Source organism: Cyprinus carpio, chromosome A16 (genome assembly GCF_018340385.1).
Source record: "Cyprinus carpio isolate SPL01 chromosome A16, ASM1834038v1, whole genome shotgun sequence".
In the NCBI taxonomy this organism is placed as follows: Eukaryota; Metazoa; Chordata; class Actinopteri; order Cypriniformes; family Cyprinidae; genus Cyprinus; species Cyprinus carpio.
The window spans coordinates 1,573,995-1,592,053 of NC_056587.1; the positions used below are offsets into that span (position 1 = coordinate 1,573,995).

Here is an 18,059-nt window from a genome sequence, read left to right on the forward strand (position 1 = left end):
TTTCTGTTGTCATTTAAACTCTAATTAAAGGTTTAGTAATTTTATTTGTCATTTTTATTAGTTTAATTAAATGTTGTCTATATAGTTTATAATAAGATTTAGTTTTTTTTTTAGTTTTAGTTATCTTAGCACCTCAAATATAAACTAAATAATGAGAAATGTTGCCTTGGCAACTAGTTTTTTTTTTTAAATTAATGTTTATTTTATTTCAGATAATGCTACATTGTGTATGGTTTGAGTTGTAGTTTTATTTATTAAATAACCCTATTATTTAATCTCTTTTATGACTCGTTATTTGATCAATCTCACAAATATAGAACATTGCTACACAAAACCAGTATTAAATTTCAAAATATTTGACATTTATATTTCCCAGCTGATAACGGACACCACTCACACTTAGCTTGCTTACAATTTGCGTGTACTGCTCATGTTTGAAGTATGCAGCGCACAGTGAACAGTAAGCAGGTATTTCATTCTAAACTGTGCTGCCATCTAGTGTGAGCACTCAAAACACACAGATGTGACCTATGAATAATAACAGTATTTATGTATTTGTCTGTGTGTGCGTCTGAACACCCCACCAAACGCCACATCTTCACCGAAAATCACTGCAGGGGACAGACGTGTTAATATCACACCAGCAGACACACTCAAGTCCTTCAGTTTCAGTCAGATGAGTCTCGTACCTGCGGTGGGGTCACCGGCGAGCGTGTTGTCCAACGCACTGGTCACAGACTGGAATAAATTCATCTTCTGTGTGGGGCCTGCGGAGACCTTCATACAGTGAGTGTCAGCTATAAACACCTGTTCTTCTATTTCAGTGCCAGTGAATGTCAGAGGAGGGTTTGTTGCTCTGCTCTCTGTTTTCAGATGCAGTGGTAATACAGGTATCTTCGGTTTACATGCACATAGTTACTGCACTGAAATATATATAACTAACATTACAAGTGAACCTCAGGAAACATAAACATTAGGCAACACAGGTCAGGACCCGTTTAAACAAATAATCATTCAGCAAAAAGGTCTGAAAATTACCACCACAGAGATGTTGATTGTGCCATTTTGGTCACTATCTGTTTTTAAACAGCATAATATGCAAATGTGTGCATGTATTATTGGCTTAATTTGGACAATTTAGCCTGTTCCACTGTTGCACCTTCCTTTATGAAACTATAATTTAAAAATAAAAAGTAAAACAGCAGCATTAAAATGAATTAATGCTCTACTCATTGTCATTCTGTGTGGAAAATGTGTAATAAAATACAATAATTTATATTATATTGATATGCAGCGATTATGCATGTATGTGTGCAGTTATACATTTACATTTAGTCATTTAGCAGACGCTTTTATCCAAAGCGACTTACAAATGAGGACAATGGAAGCAATCAAAATCAACAAAAGAGCAACTATATATAAGTGCTATAACAAGCTTAACACAGTACACACAGCAAGGGCTTTTAAATAATATAATAAATAAAAAGAAAACAGATAGAATAGAAAAAGAATAGAGCAAGCTAGTGTTAGAGGTCTTTTTTGCTTGTTAATTGCATAATAAATTAAAAGAAAACGGATAGAATACAAAAAGATTATAAAGCTAGTTAGTTTTTTTGTAAGAAAACAAGCAGCAAATGAATAGAGTGCAAGTCTAAAAGTCAGTTATGATACTGTACTCATATAATATGAATATGACATACAGGTATGACTTAAGATATTGTTTTAACTGTGTTAATAAAGGTCAAAAAAGTCAAAACAAATGTCAGTTTTAATCTTTTAACACAACTATTCAGTCTTTTCATAAAATAGTATTTTTCCCATAGAGCCTCTATAAAAATAATGATGTGCTCAGTCCACATACATGTCAAGTATTATTGTGGTTTGTGGCAAAACACCAGAGCAAAGACAGGCTTACGCATTATGACTATTATTTAATAACGAGACCTTCCTGTGCTGCAGCTCTAGTGTGGATGTAAACAAGGGCACTCACCGTACTGAGAGGGCGCAGGCTCGGGGTGAAAGGTGAAGTGCGCTGCGTGTCTCCTCTGCGCCTGCGGCTTGGCTGTGCAGGCAGGGGACAGTTTGAGCAGAGTTGAGCCCAAACTGCTGTGCACGCCACCGGTTAACCCGGTTAACGAACACTTAACGGGGGAAGCTCTCAAGAACAGCCGCGTCGCCGCCATTGCGCTGGAAACCAAGCAGGAAGAGCGCTCTGACGTCTGCGCTCACGTGGACGAGCGCCGCTCTGATTGGCTGGACGAGTGGGAGGAGTTTTGATTGACAGCGTACGTCACAAACGGGCCGTGTTTCAACCGGTTAATGGTTAATAATAACACTAGAAAATATTAATACCAAAAATTTGGGAAACTGTTTAAAGATCTGCTGAACGTTAGGTAATCTTGATTTAACGTTACTACCTCTGTATCTCTTTGTTTTATCTATTTATTCTTATTTATTTTTTCTTTGTCTTCCTATATTATTTCTGTATCCATAATGTCATTCAGTGTTGTATGTAATTGAAGTTAATTGTTTATACTTGCAATAAAACAAATAAAAAATGATAATTTAAAGAAACGAGCGAAGTTTTGGCCACGAGAAGTTATGGAAGAAATGCTGTCTAGGTAGGGCGCTCACTAGGTTTTGAGACAAGGCCATAATGTTCTAATCGTTTGTTCTGGTTTATCGTAAGTTTATTAAACATAATTTGAGCTTGAAATATCACAATTCACGAAATCACTTGACAAGTGAATCCAGAATTTATTTAGGCTTTATTTTAAAAAGTACGTTTATTTGTTGCCTGAGACATTATTTATAACCCCTTAAAGGGATAGTTCGCCTAAAAATGAAAATATGTCATTATTTACCCACCCACCCTCCACTTGTTCCAAACCCATATGAGTTTCTTTCTTCTGTTGAACACAAAAGAATATATTCTGAAGATTGTTGGTAACCAGACAGCTGACGGCAGCCATTGACTTCCATTGTATTTTTTTCCTGCTATGGAAGTCAATCAACATTCTTCGAAGTATCTTCTTTTGTGTTCAACAGAAGAAAGAAACTCTACAGGTTTGGAATAATTGGCAGGTGAGTAAATAAATAGTAAACTAATGTGTATGTGCTAATATATTATAAAATATTACACATGCAAACATATTCGTTAGTTTTCTTTAATCATTATATCACAAACTAAAAGGTTTCAAACAGCACATTTTTGGGAGATCATACTGTTTCAGTCATTATGGTTTTGGTGCCCACAATTTTTTTTTGTTTGTTTTGGTGGAATATTCCAGACGGAGCCTTCAAGAATATTCTATAAAAGCAAAATGTAGCAAGTATTTTAATCCACTGATGAACAGAAAAGTGATCATGAGTTCTGATGAAATGGTATCAAGACAATAAACACTGAATAATGAGGTGGCCGTGAAAACATTAGTCATTTTGCAAAATTAGAGTAGAGTTACAGAAGAGTACCACATTAGGAATATACCTGACAAGGTGTGTTTATTTGTCACGTACACTTTCTTAGATCACATCTTGTAGTCAAATAAAATCAGAGCAACAAACATCTGGAGGGAAGTGTTGAGCAGGTGGCAGCTCGTGAGAGCCGTTCTGACTGACAGCTTGTTTAAGGTGCGAGACATCGGTCTCTGTGGCTCCTGAGAGTTTAGGAAGAGTGGTTCTGAGTCCCGCAGGCGTCATCATCTCCGTCCTCGTCACTTCCACAGCGTCTGACTGGACGTTTTCACACATTCAGACACATCTAACTTCCTCCCGCTGTTGCACATCCTGGCCAGGTTCTGCAGCGGTAATAGAGAAAGACGGTTAAAAAGAACATTTCTTTCTTTCTTTTCTTTTAAACACCATACCAGCTTCTAAGGCTATATTCATGGCGAGAATAAAGTGCAATCAATCAAAGGAAGACTAGAAAAGATGTTTAAAATGTATTTCCTCCAGAAATCTTAACCATGTTCGGATTCACTTGATTAAAAACTTTTTCAAAAGTATCAACGGAATAAAAAAGGTTCCTCACAGGGGCAGATGTAATACAATCTAGAAGGATATGTTTAATGGAGGATGGATTATGATTTTGGAGGATTTTCTCCTGAGAGTAAAAATTGTTGTGTAATTTTTGAATGTCCTATTCTGCATCTGGTATAGATGACTTGATTCCAACGATTCTCAAAACAGAGATTATGTTTTATCCTCACATCAGGATTTATTTCATGCAACTTATTATTCAGACGTTGATCCCATTCTGATTGCCATTTATTTCTGATGTATTCATTTATCATTTGTGTTAAGTCTGTAAAAGGTAGAGAACACTTTACTAATTCTGTGCATAGTGCTTCAAAAAGAACATTTTAATACTGTTTTTGCTTCAACCTTAAAAAGCCTACTGCATTATATGTGTTATGCAAACTCCTAAAGAATCGAAATGATCAAAAATTTGCTGTTAAACCGGTTTCACACACACTATCTACTCCATGCTTTCTGTCGTCTTTTTTATCAAGTCAAAGCTCTTTCAGTGTAATTGTACAGAAGTCCTCCTTTAGCTGGTGTTTCTGGTGTCAGATCTTGAGTGATTTTGATCAAGTAAAGGTCAGAATAACTGCAGTAATATCTCCAGATGTACTCTTACTGGACTGAAGCAGCTTAGCTTTACTTGATTCTCCATCAATCATGTTTTAGAGTCTCAAATCTGATCATCAGGATCTTTTGAGCAGTGTTTATTTCTTCATATCTCAATCATCATTGGATTGCATTGCATTATATGTTTGGATCATTTAAATCTCATCTTACTGAGACACATTATTGGAGATAAAGAATGACGACTGATATTTGTAAGTTTTTTTTGCAAGTAATCCGCTATACTTCCTAAGTGTTTTATTTTGATTGTTTTTATTTGATGATAACTTTGTTTATGAATGGTCCACTGTGGTGTACGATGGACTGATCGTCACTCACACTAGCAGCTCTGGCGATGCTGTTGGGAGACTGAAGAGCCGCCAGCTCATTGAGGATCCTCTTCAGATCACCGGCACACGCTTCTGCTGGAAGTGACGGTGATATAACAATCATCACCATATTAAAACAGACAGAATGTGCTTGATGCATGTTGAGTAATGAGATACAAGAAATTTTGCAAAAGGTTAAATGTATAACATTGCAGGTGCACCAAGTTATATTTAACACTGTCACATATAAAGAAATTAATAGCATTCTTAAGAAATGCATTTAAAATGATTGAAATATTCTCAAAAAAAAAAAAAGAAAAGTCCTGTATGCAACACTTTAAAACAAATTAATTAGGGATGCACCGGTTGACCGGCCATAAACCGGAAACTGGCCGGTTTTTGCTTAAAATACGCGATCGGCAATCGGCCAGTTTTTGGTCTTTTTTCGGCCGATTTTTCCGGAAGTGCGCCTGCGTGCACAGACTACATTGTAATCATTCGCTATCATGTCATTTGTGTGGAAGTATTTGGAAATCTGTGCGCAGGGCACGGGCAGTCGTTCAGCACTGGAAGTGCAGAGCTACATGTCTGAGGCACAGATAGCAGGAAGCGAACAGCCTACTGCACAAAAATAAGAGCCCCTTTCCTGCGCTCACTGAAGCTGCGCGAGCGTACTGGACCTGTCCCGCCCTGCACAAGCGCAGACAGTGAAGGGATGTTCAGCTCAACTTCTCGCGTGTTGGATGAGAAACGAAACTGTCTAAACGGATTTTTTTTTCCTTTTTTTTTGTGAAGTAGAACTTGCATACACGTTTGAAAAGCCAGAAGTAAACGTCATTCAGTATAGATGATTATTTTTAATTTTACCTTAAAATTACATCGACTTAATTTGATTCACCTGCTGTAGCACACTGAAAAAAGTGTTCATTCTCAAACATTTTAGGGTAATGAATCAATATATTTTTTTAACTTGAGACAATAGTTTTATTTTTTCATTGGCTCAATAAAAAAAATATGTGAATCATTACCCTATTTTTTTTTTTTTTAATTGGATAAATGAAACACTTTGCATCTTTGTTTTATTCGCACCAACATTATTTTATTTTAACATTTTGGAATAATTTATTTATATCGCATACTTTTATTTAGTCTCCGGTAAAGACCTTTTTTTTTATTTAAAACCAAATTAAAAACTAAAACAAATACTGAATGCTGATTAAACATCTTCTTGAATGTGTGTTGATTGTGTTGTTTTGGATTGAAGAACTATGCAGTTTTTTAATTTCACATGGCCATGTTTTAAAGGCCAGTTCTATGTAGTTTTAACACATTTCAAAAACAAAAGCTAAATGCTGATGTCTGTAACATCTATGGGTAATGTAGGCTACTTACTGTGCAGTTACTGCCGTTAATTTCAGATGGTTCTTACGGTTATGTTTACAATAAAAAGCCAGTTTGGCCCAAACTTTAAACATCTTGTTTATGCATACTTTCCTTCTTTCTTGTTTGTTGCTTAAAGATTAAAAAAAAGAAAAAAAAATATTCGGAAGCTTCGGATCGGCCAGAAAAATCATGATCTCCTAAAATTAATATTTACTTTTTAATGCAGGTTTTTTTCTGCAGGTTTTTTGGAGGAAAATTTAAGACTTTAAGGCCATGTAAAGATTTGGGGTAATGTGAAGGAGTGGTATATAATTATGGAGTTTTTTTTGAACGGAATATTTAAGACTCTTTAAAACATACAGCTTACAGAAAACTACTTTCCTTGTTTAATATTTTACAGAAAAACAAACACTGCATGTTTCAATTTCACTTTAAAAATACAGCTTCTAACAGTTCTCCATTGTTTTTTGATTTTTTGAAGTAAAGATATTCGTTTAGTTTTGTTAATTTTGTAGGTATTCGTTTAATGTCATGACTCAGATTTTCTGCTCTGCTTTAAGGGCTGGTTTCAGTGAAAGCAGACTGTAGTCTGTACCTGGCTCAGGTGCAGGTTGCGGTTGCAGCTGCAGGTACGGATGATCCAGGAGCTCTGGTATGGAAATCCTCTCTCTAGGATTGCGAACTAAACACCTCTGAAACAGACAACAGAGAGACAGACGGTGAGCACTAACTAGGGGTTTAATTAAAGCACTGGTGAGCACAGCCGAGCATCCGGCGCACCTTCAGCACATCCAGCAGGTCCTTCTCTGGGATATGGGGGAAGTCGATCTCGTGGGACGGGTCTATGATGGCGTGGATCTTGCTGATCTGATTGGTGATGTTCTGGAACGGAGTCTTTCCGTAAGTCATGCAGTACAGGATACATCCCAGAGACCACACGTCTCCTTTAGCACTGATCTGAAGAGCAGAGAATGATGGGATCACATTACTGGAATATATTAAGAATAGATCCATTACTAAAATATGAAGTCTTCTCACCTTTGACCCTGGCTTCCCATTGGAGGACGTGTCTTTGATGGCCTCTGGTGGCATGTAGTTCAGAGTCCCCACCTGACGGACGTCATAAGAACGAGTAAATCAACACAGGACAGGCTAGAAATATAACTTGTGTGACACTAGATCAGTTCTGGTCTAACCTGCGAGTCCTTCATGATGCTGGTCACGTCAGGCTGGATACGGTTAGCGATCCCAAAGTCGATCAGTTTCAGCGACGCATCCACTATCACAAAATTAGCTGGCTTTAAATCACTGTGGACGATACCTTCAAAGGAAAATCGCAAAGAAATACTTCAGTTAAACAGAGATGTGCATGAAGAAACTGGATTACATTTTCAACAGTGTTACTTCACATTTTTGTTATTTTCCAGAAAAAATTCTTAGTTGAGTTGAGAAGCAAAAAAACAAAAAAAAAAGTCTTATTTTCTGAAAAATATCCAAATTAAGTTGAAAAGTAAAAGAAAAAAAATAGCTTGCTTTACATTTTAATTGAAATATTTCAGTTAAATTTGCTGGGTGCCATCTAAAATAGAGACACACATATACAAATATCTAAACATTCTTAAATCAAGAAACATTAATTGGAGAAGGACAATGGCTTAAGATATTAAGTGTTGTTACTATAAACAAAAAATAATCTAAATTAAGTGAGTTGATGCATGGAACAAACATCTGCCAGTGGAGTAAGAAAAATAAATTTAATTCAAAGGAAAAACAAGAAATATATTTTCTTTCCCCACTAGCAGATATTTTCTTCTTGTTTAAAGCATAAACTCACTTAATTTTGATACGTTTCAGAAAACAAGACTAAATACCTTGTTATTTTGCTTCTAAAGTGAATGTGTCTTGATTTAAGAATGTTTAGACATTGTTACTGGTAAACAAGACAAAAATATGCATGTAAGATTTTTTTTTTATTTTTTTATTTTATTTTTTCATTTTTCACACTGCAATAAAATGATTATCTTACTCAGTATTTTTGTCTTGTTTTCCAGTACAATTATTCTTAAAAAATCAAGATTGAGACGCTAAATGACTTAAGATATTAAGTCTTGTTTTCTTAATAGAAACAAAATATCAAAATTAAGTTACTCTTAAAACAAGAAAAAAAAAATCTGTCAGTGTGGTAAGAAAAAAAAACATTTCCCTTTTGAATAAAGCTTTTTTACCCCACTGACAGATTTTATTCATTTTTTTTTTTCTTGTTTTAAGAATTAACTCAAGTTTGATACATAATTTTAAACGGGAAGAATGTTTGGATATTTAAAAACACTGAATGAGAAAATCCTTTTTTTGCAGAGTGAACTTGGCAGACGTCTTTGACCATTCGTGTTTAGATCGTTAAAGAAGCTCATCTTCTCGAGATCCTGTGCTCTTTCCTGTTCCTTAGTGCTGAGTGCTTTTTTGAACGCAAGAACGCATTCTGTGTGAACAACCCCGATTACTTTGTTGAAACGTGTGATCAGGAGCAACAGTGATGGTTCAGAGAGTCCCTCACCGTGTTTGTGGATGGTGTGCACAGCCTCCAGCATGTTCCTCCAGTAGCACTTCCTGTCCAGAGGGTTGACGGACTTGCGGTTGCGCAGCCAGGTGTTGAGATCCAGGTGACCGCACTCCATCAGCATGTAGATGTAGCTGCTGGTGATCTCACTGCGGGCCAACAGGAAGTCATGTGATCAGGAGCACACCAGAACTCAGGTCAAGCACAGCACTGTTTCCGAGCACAACACACTTACTAGTCATAGAGTTTAATGATCTGGTCACTGTACTGCTGAAGATGATTCAAGTGCTCGATCTCATTCTTGTAGCTTTCCACGGCCTGAGCGTCGGCCTCCTCTAGATTCACATACTTCAAAGCATACGCGTGCTTCTTATGGTCAAACACCTGATAGACCTGAAAACAAACAATGATTTCTGTTACACATAACGGATCAGATATAAATGAAAAATCACACGGAAAATACAGTCGTGCAATATTTCATCCGTACCTTACTGGACCCGCCGCGGCCGATCATCTTGAAAATGAAGAACTGTTTGCCCTTGATTGTGATGGATTCGTTTGAGAAAGCGGAGGCGGGGGTCTGAGGGTCAGAGATCGCAGACTGTTAAATCTATTCAATATTTCACACAAAAGGAGGCAGAAATTAAGCCAAGAGCAACATAGTATCCACACAAGCCCTTTATCTAGTAAGCAGCCACATTTCATGACCCAAATCAGTTCTGGAGAGATAAATTCAGGTCTCTAAAGCTCGATAAGCTCACACATCTGTGCCGCCCCGCGTTTAATCCACTCAGCGTGCTTTGCTTATCAGCTCGAGCACATCAGCTATACAGGCGTGACTATTGAATGTACATTGAATGAACATTATATTACATGCACTTCACAGACATCCTTAATCTCTAATACCTCTATTCTGCTCTCTGTTGCTGGTGTTTATTGTCTGGACACAGCACAGTTCACACACTGTGTGGTTTCAGCTTCTTAATGCATGTTAATGAGTACAAGAGTGCAGTTACTAGCCAAAAAAAAAGCCATTTTATCCATCCAAGTAAAAATTGAGTTGATTTAACTAGTGAAAACTGAATTGTTGACAAAAAATATTAAGACAAATAGGTTTGAAAAGTCAAATGGGCTTATAAAGATGAGATCTAGATATCAAGCATAAAAGTGTTTACCAGTTGAAATAGTCTTTTATTGTGAATTGGATTTCTGTGAATGCTAATGACATAAAATGTTTTTACTTGTGAAACCGTAATTGTTTCACTAGTAAACTGTAACTGTAAGGATTTTCATTTTAACTAATAAAAAAAAACTGACTTGTGGATATCTACATCTTCGTATTCTGCAAATTAATAAATGTTTAAATGGCTTGCCATAGGCATCACCCTACATTGTTTTTAACTGAATTATCTGTCTCCTTCCTAATTAAAATCTTGAAAGCCCAGGTTTGGATGCAAAAAAATCCCCAGCAAAAAAGAAAAGAAAAAAAAAAGCCGACTTTATGGAGGTCTCTTAAAGGAACAGCTCATCAAGAAATGTTAGTAGTTTTTTTGTACTTCAAGTTAAATTAACAAATGATGCTTTGTCAACTAGCTGAAATAAATGTTTGTTTTTAATGTTCACATATATTTTTAATGAAAATGTTTTACTAAAAATTATTTTTTTCATGGTTTTAGTTTAATTAACAATAATAACTCTGCTCTGTGGGGGGAAAAATCATCTGAATGGTCACAATTAGGTTCCTCTCTTCTAGTTCTCTCTATTACACATTTCTCTGTCCGTCTCATGTTCATGTTGTACGTGATGTCTTCACCTGTGACAGCTGCGGGACGCAGGACACCTGGCTCTGAGGGGTGCAGGGCAGCGGAGCGTGACCCATCTTCTGAGCCGTCGATGGAACGGACACAACCACTGGCCGCTGCTTCACCACAGGAGTGACAAAACTACGGAAGAACAGAGGGAGAGCATGGCTGAGCTGAAGGCATGATGGTCACGTCTGATCCATGAGCTCTGCTGTGTTTTCACCTGTTTGCATTGGGGTCTTTGTAGTTGGGCGTCTGACAGCTGAGAGAGGGGTGTGTTCTGGGAGGAGCAGGTGTTCTCAAAGCATGAAGTGAGGATGAAGAGGAAACAGGGTCTGCAGGAGGTTTACGATCCTGAACAGAGCCACAAAACATCATGAAGCAATCCCAGCTGAGTCCACTCTAATCATTCTGAGCTCAAATATCAAACACAAAAGTGTGAGCTGTAACCAGACCTCCGGAGACGCGTGTCTGTTGATGAGAGCCGGGATCTTCCATTCGGATGAAGTCTCCTTGGCAAGAGGCTTTTGCTGCTCCTCTGGAGCCTTCGCTGGAGTTTCTTCTTCCTTTCTGTTACTTAGTGCTTCCACATTTTCTGCAAAACCAAAAACATTAGTACCATTCTTTTTTGAACAAGCATTTTTCATGTTAACCTTAGAACTTACTCAAGAAGAAATCAATGTTTTTGTATTGTAAAAATATGAAATGTCTCATAGGTGTAGGGTTAGGGTTGCATTAGTCTGTAATAATTAGCATTAACTTTACATAAAAACAAAAGTCTACTGTATGTAACCCAGGGCTACTGCAGTCAAGTACCTCTAATCACGTTAGTGTAATAAGCACACTGTTAATCACTTAAAGCATCTGAAAAATCACAGCTTGCTGTTTCCTTAATAACTAACTATACACAATATTAAATATGCTCATGTTTAGGTTTACATGTAATAATAAATAGGGCTGCCAATTTAATGTTTTGATTTGGAGTGCTTAACATTAAAATGTAAAAAAAAAAAAAAAAACTTTTGGAGACAAAAGTGTGAAAACAAAGATGCTTCAATGAAAAAATGTTAGTCTGCATGTGTACATACACAGACTATCTATATATATATATATATATATATATATATATATATATATATATATATATATATATATATATATATATATTATTTTTTTTTTTTTTTTTTTTTTTTTTATTATTATTATTTAAATAATCATACTAATGAATTATTAAATGTAGCTGTAAACGGTGATTACCAGGGTACAAGCACCAATGGCTCATGCAGACGATATGGTAACACAATGGCAGTATTATAACACTATAATATGATTTCAGTGAATTATCAAAGTTGTGGAAGTATTATTCTTTGCATTATATTGAAATACACAAATGAGTTAATTTTAACTTGACAGCAATACATTCAGTCTTGCACCTTGACAAAAATGTTTTCAGTGTAAAAATTATCTTTAAGTATTTTGGAGCTTATAGATTTCTATGTAAATCTCTGATGCTTGGACCCCTAATGACAGAACAAATAACAGAGTCTCGTGTGAACAACACTGAAGTCCACCTCAAACAAACTATTATGTTTGGTGGACTGTTGATAGGAGAAGTAAAGGTGTCTGTTGTAAAACATAAATACAGACAAAGCTCTAAAGTGCACCTCAGAGGGGAAAGAAAGGTGTCCTTTAACAGAAAAGCATGAGACTAACCTGCAGCGTTGTCTTCATGCTCCGCAGGAAGCAGATGAGTTTTACCAGAGTTGAGGTTTCTGACGGCGGTCTGCAGAAGTTCAACCGGCCGTGGATTTGAGCTCAGCGCTTTCTGAAGAATCAGATTACTCTTCCTAGAGTTACCTGAGAGATGTCAAGAATACTGGCTTTAAACTTACTGCAACACCATGCAGCTTTACATTTAAAGACCCAAAGAAAGGATCCAGTTTTAGTCCACGCATGTCAAAAGAGCCTACTTCCCAATGTTAAAACACCCATAAATGCAACAGAATAGAAGTAATCAATATATTACTGCAACATACAAAGCTAATGAAAATTAGGCATAGAAGTGTATTTTTAATTGCATGGGTTCTTGACAGTACCATATGTTTTACCTTGTGAGAGCTCAAACTGAGCGTGTGCGATATGCACAAAAGCAAAAGCTTTACAGTGCGATCTGGCAATGCTGAAATGATCTGGAGCGTCTTCTGGATCTTCGATTCTGTAGAGGTGGTGAAGAATAAATTACTCCAGGTATCAGCTGCTGACATGAGACTTAGTGCACTCCACCCGACTCACCCTTTCAGCTCCGCATATCGCACCAGCATCCGGGCATAGCTTTCTGTTTTGCAGTGCTTTGCCAAAGGAAACCTGGCGAACACTTTAGAGTAGCAGTCCAGGAGTTTGGAGAGAAAGGCCGCGTCTGAACCAGGGTCTCCTCTCTTCTCCAGGTTTTTCAGGAAGATCTGACAGCTTTCAGGAGAGTCTGTGCTGATGAGCTGCTGGAGGTCAGTGGTTTCTGTGAAAGAGACGCAAGTAAAGCAACCATCATGTAATAGTCCTGTACGAGAAGCAGACTGAAACTAAAGTATTCTGGGTCCACATATAATTGATATAATGTTAGTTAAGAATGACCTTCCGTTCTAGCGGTTTCTTTTCTCTCTGCTCTTCGCAGGAGCGCTGTGATGGTGTCGCCCTCTTCAGTGTTTCTCCTCAGATGATCCGGACTGATCACAGGAGGCTGCACAGAACAGAACACTATTCAGGATGGTAGAGACGTCTGCTTCCTCTCTAACTACCTCTCAGCACTGGTGAGTCTATTTTAAGGAAGACTCTCATACCTTCAGGTTTAATAGACTGTAGGAGTCCCCATCTGGAGTGCCTTTCTTTGAGGAACACACTGGGAATGTGGAGCGGACATTTGAACCGCTTGTTTGCCTGGAAGAAATCCAACATTAAAGCTTGATAAAGATCATAGAAATGTAAAACAGTGTGAGACCGTTTCACACTTGCACAGTGTTACAGTACACCCCTGCACAGATTCACATCTCTCACCTGGAGAAAGCACCGCCGTGTGCAGCTGGGGCTTCTGGTTTCTGAGCACTGTCAGAGTCACTGCTCTCGTTTTCAGGGATAGAGAGGGGCACCATGGGAACTCTTTCTGCCTGCAGGAAGGAACATATAGACAAAGAAGGAAGGTGGGTGTATGCATGTCCATTTTCAAGTGCTGTTTCCTGACATCTTGTCACACCTTACCATTGCTGTTCTTCTTTGTTGTGACCCTGCTCTCCACACAGGCATGTTCTCATCTTGTGGACTGAACTTCTGATCACTGCTGGAATGCAGAATGTTTGTTAACATCAGTTATTTCATGGTAAAAAATACAGATACCTTCCTTACCAAAAACAGGCCGTAAATTGTGAGTATTGTGGATTACTAGGTACATAAATAAATGAAATGTTTCAAATGTTTGGGGTCAGAAGGTTTTTTTAATGTCTCTTCTGTTCACCAAGCCTGGGTTTATTTAATAAACAGTAATATTGTGAAATATTATTAAAGTTTAAAATAACTGCTTTCTGCGTGAATATATTGTAAAGTGTAATTTATTTCTGTGATGTGCAGCTGTATTTTCAGCATCATTACTCCAGTCTTCAGTGTCACATGATCTTCAGAAATCATTCTAATATGATGATTTGCTGCTCAAAAAACATTTCTGATTATTATCAATGTTGAAAACATTTTTTCTGCACAATTCATTTGGAAACAGAAATACATTTTATTTTTCAGGATTCTTTGATGTACAGAAAGTTTAAAATAGCAGCATTTATTTGAAATAGAAATTGCTAAAACAAAACAAAAAAATTTAATAAATAAATAGACAACTTACTGACCCTAAACTTTTTAACTTTTTTTTTTTTTTTTTTTTACAATATGCTGTATCATTATGTGAAAAGGTTTCTTTTTTTGTTTTGTTTTTTAAGTACATGTGGTTATTCTAAGCCTTTTAATAATATTCAGTGTTGCTTGATTCACCATGGCCTGCAAAATTCTCATGAGAACAGAAGTTTTCCTACCCCTGGTGAAAAGTGCTGCTGGTCTGCAGGTCACGTGTTCCGTCTGATCTTCTGGAGCTGCTTCTCATAGACTCGTGTGCATCCTCATGTGCAGACACTAGAGACGTTTCACAAGGCATTTAAAATGCACGCTTGATTCATAGAAAGCGAAAGTATTCATTACAGGATTTTAATCAAATATAACAAAAAATCGTTTTCGGCGTGGGATTGCACATAATTCTACTGATTCCTACAGTTCAATTCCTGCAAATATTTCAGAGTTTGAAAGACTCTCTTAAAGAGACAGCTGCTGTCAGTCATTAATGTTTATTTATACGCTGAAGACTAACCAGTCTTATTTTAAAGATCAGTTTCTGTGGTATTTCTGTAACTGAATATTACTGTTACACCGACCTGAAAAACTTAAAGCTCAGTACATTTTATTAGTATCTTGTTATTGTATTTGTTTGTGCCATTGCTTGCCATTTATCTATTCTTATTTTATTCCTCACTGTTTACTTGTCTTCTTTAGCTAACATAAATTCAATTCAGAGTTTGAAATCAAAGTACTTTTTAAGTATCTCCCTCACAACATTAATATGAATCAACAACATTAGAAACTGTAAAACACGAACACACTGGGTGACGAAACATTTAGGTTGCATGATTGTGAAAATATGTCTAAAAAAATACCTAAACTCCATCATCAAGTAAAAAAAATCCCCCTAATAACAGTCACCTAAAGGGAAATTTCCCCATAAATTTAACAACTTTTTATCTCAAATTTGCATTTTTTAATCACAGGTGCGAGTTTATATCATGCAATTCTTGTTTTTTTTTCTCAGTATTGCTAATTCTGAGATAAAGTCATAATTTACTTTTTTTATTTAATTATTTATGTTTATTTATTTTTTTATTCTATAGTGGAAATAGGCTTCTGTAAAGAAAAGCCTATTTACATGATGTGAAGTAACCTGTTAAGTTCTCCTTCTCTTCATGCGAGAGCAGCTGGCGTTTGCCTGCGTTTAGATTCCTCACCGCAGCCTCCAGCACGCGCCTGGGTTTAGCATTCATTTCAAAAGCCTTCTGGAGAATCAAAGTGCACTTCTTAAAGTTGCCTGGAGAGAATGAAAGCAACTTAATGGCCATGTTCTCAATTAGCAGTTCATTTCTGACAGAGGCACTGCATGCCTGTTTAAGTCCCCTTACCTTGCGAAAGCTCAAACTGAGCATAAGCAACGTGAACAAAGGCAAAATCCTTACAGTGCGATCTCGCGATGTCAAAACTAGCCTGCGCATCATTTACATCTTGGATGCTGTTGACGAAGAGAGACTAAATTTAAAAAACAATGTACTAAAATTGTTGGCAGTTCAAAGCAGATCTGTTGATTTAAAACAAAATAATAGTTCACACCCGTCTGTATTTTCTCAAGTATATTTCATAATGTGAAAAGTTGCATTAAATATATTTTTTTAAGTGTTCCACATAAAGAAATTCTCACAGAACTGTAACAAAATAAGAGAGTAAGTAATGACAAGTTACATATCTGTGTGAACTATTCCTGAATCATAATGTACAGAACATACATAATAATGAGATTATAATTTCAAGACGAAGACTGGAGATGACTTACGCTTTTAACTCTGCAAATCTGACCAGCATCTTGGCGTAGCTCTCACTCTGACCGTACTTGCCCAGCGGCATGCTGGAGAAGACACGCGTGTAGCCGTCGATGAGTTTAGAGAGCAGGCCGGGGTCCGTCTGAGGATTGCCCTTCCTCTCCAGACTGGTCAGGAGCGTCCGGCAGGTGTCCGGTGAGTTCGAGCTGATGGCCTTGTTGATGTAGTCTGTATCATCTGTGCGGAAGAAAAGCAGACACCGTTCTTGCTTTAGGCCAATGCATTTCCTGGACCTTTGCATTCTTTTATGATCATTGGATCAGAACCATTACTAATGTATGACCCCAATCTGGAGGTTCTCACCATCGGTGTATAACTTCTTCATCTTGGCCAGGCGCTGACACAGCATGGCGATCTGCATCTGTCGCTCTGTGCTCTCTTCTTCATCCATCTCTGCACACTACACAACACAACAACACACTTCAGGCTCATGTCATTCCAAACACGTCTCATCCCATCCCTGATGTTTAACAGATCTTAAAGTATTCAGACTGCACAAACTTATCAATGCTGGGTCTCTTTATGAGCAAAACACCATTCAGAGATGATATAAAGTGCGTCATCCTTGTCTGAGGCTCTTTCAGTATCTGAACTAGCTCTTTATTCTACTAACTAGATCTTAACTCTCATCAAATGCATTATTTGACGGAATTGTGTTTATCTTGTTGTGATTGTTATCCTAGCAGCTCACTAGCTATGCGGCTAATCTCGCTCTATTTCTCGATGACAATCGTGTATTATTGACAATCAACATCTTGACGCATTAAATCGCGCTGTTCGCATTCTGAAGCGATATTAGAGTATTTTAAGGTAGTATACGTTACTTACGTCGAGACGGAGAAAGAAGATAAGTTTGACGGTAGGATCGACCAAATGTTTTGTTCAGCAACCGTTTCAAAATTCGCGACGTCCCCATAAACGCGCGCTCCTATTGGTCCGTTTGTATTCCACGTGACCAGTTCGCACCAGAGGGGCGGGGCTGCTGCGTCACACTTTCACTCTGCGTCGCGCGGATTACATGCTGTAATATACTGTAAAATATGAACAATTTTTAACCCTTTAACTGTCACTCCCCATTTTTTAAAATAGGCACTAAAGTGCACTATCCAAACTTAAATTGTTGTAATTTATGAACACTTTGGAATATATACCTAAGGTCTCTTTTTAAAGAAGAAAATTAGCATATTTTGAAATATCAAAATATTAAAGTATCAAAAAGTTATAGAAGTTTAAATGTACTGTAAATAAAATGCGCTATATTAATTATATTTTATTATAAATATTTTACATAACAGGTTTTACTCTAAAATATGTATAAAATCAAAGCCTTGTGTCTAAATAAGTTATGTTCCAAATTTGAAGTTGATATGAAAAAAATTGAGGTTCTCGTGAGAGTTTATTTAGGGTGTCATACCACAAACAGTCACTGGGTGCCATCAAAATTCCTTTGAATTTTGCTTAATTAATTTCTCTCTACATTTCTCTGTCAATTTGACTTCTATCTCAAAATATAACCATCAAATATGGAATCCTGAGACTCAGAACTTTCCAATGATATGTCTGTTGCCAAGATTATAAAAGGTTTTGATTGTAAAAGACCGTAATGCATTTTATAATATGACACTTGACACCGCCC

At 37.0% G+C, this 18,059-nt stretch overlaps 2 protein-coding genes across 6 annotated transcripts in view; both read right to left on the reverse strand.

Annotated features, from left to right (window-relative positions):
* LOC109109094 (2-oxoisovalerate dehydrogenase subunit beta, mitochondrial-like) overlaps nt 1-2,230 on the reverse strand; it is a 70,227-nt gene extending 67,997 nt beyond the window's left edge. Inside the window, exons 1-3 of the mRNA XM_042771968.1 lie at nt 1,991-2,230; nt 690-767; nt 543-611 (exon numbers count right to left, since the gene is read on the reverse strand). Coding sequence (XP_042627902.1) covers nt 543-611; nt 690-767; nt 1,991-2,183 — 340 coding nt within the window. The 5' untranslated portion in view covers nt 2,184-2,230. The remainder of the gene's footprint in view (nt 1-542; nt 612-689; nt 768-1,990) is intronic.
* Nucleotides 2,231-3,153: 923 nt separating this feature from the next.
* LOC109109547 (dual specificity protein kinase Ttk-like) lies at nt 3,154-17,401 on the reverse strand. Of its 5 annotated transcripts, none has more exons than XM_042771972.1 (25): nt 17,252-17,401; nt 16,727-16,823; nt 16,378-16,600; nt 15,953-16,059; nt 15,718-15,861; nt 14,765-14,861; nt 13,947-14,022; nt 13,746-13,855; nt 13,532-13,628; nt 13,326-13,431; nt 12,990-13,209; nt 12,806-12,912; nt 12,411-12,554; nt 11,153-11,292; nt 10,922-11,051; nt 10,709-10,842; nt 9,383-9,475; nt 9,131-9,288; nt 8,893-9,044; nt 7,535-7,659; nt 7,377-7,448; nt 7,119-7,295; nt 6,934-7,030; nt 4,966-5,051; nt 3,154-3,797 (listed from the first exon to the last, which is right to left on the reverse strand). In XM_042771972.1, exons 2-25 carry the CDS (start codon nt 16,812-16,814, stop codon nt 3,714-3,716), a joined length of 2,967 nt encoding a protein of 988 aa, XP_042627906.1. In that variant the 5' UTR covers nt 16,815-16,823; nt 17,252-17,401; the 3' UTR covers nt 3,154-3,713. The 5 variants fall into 5 exon arrangements, with proteins under 5 accessions (XP_042627906.1, XP_042627905.1, XP_042627903.1 ...); XM_042771971.1 differs by having other exon boundaries at nt 4,966-5,048; nt 13,947-14,025; XM_042771969.1 differs by having other exon boundaries at nt 13,947-14,025.
* Between the last annotated feature and the right edge of the window lie 658 nt (nt 17,402-18,059).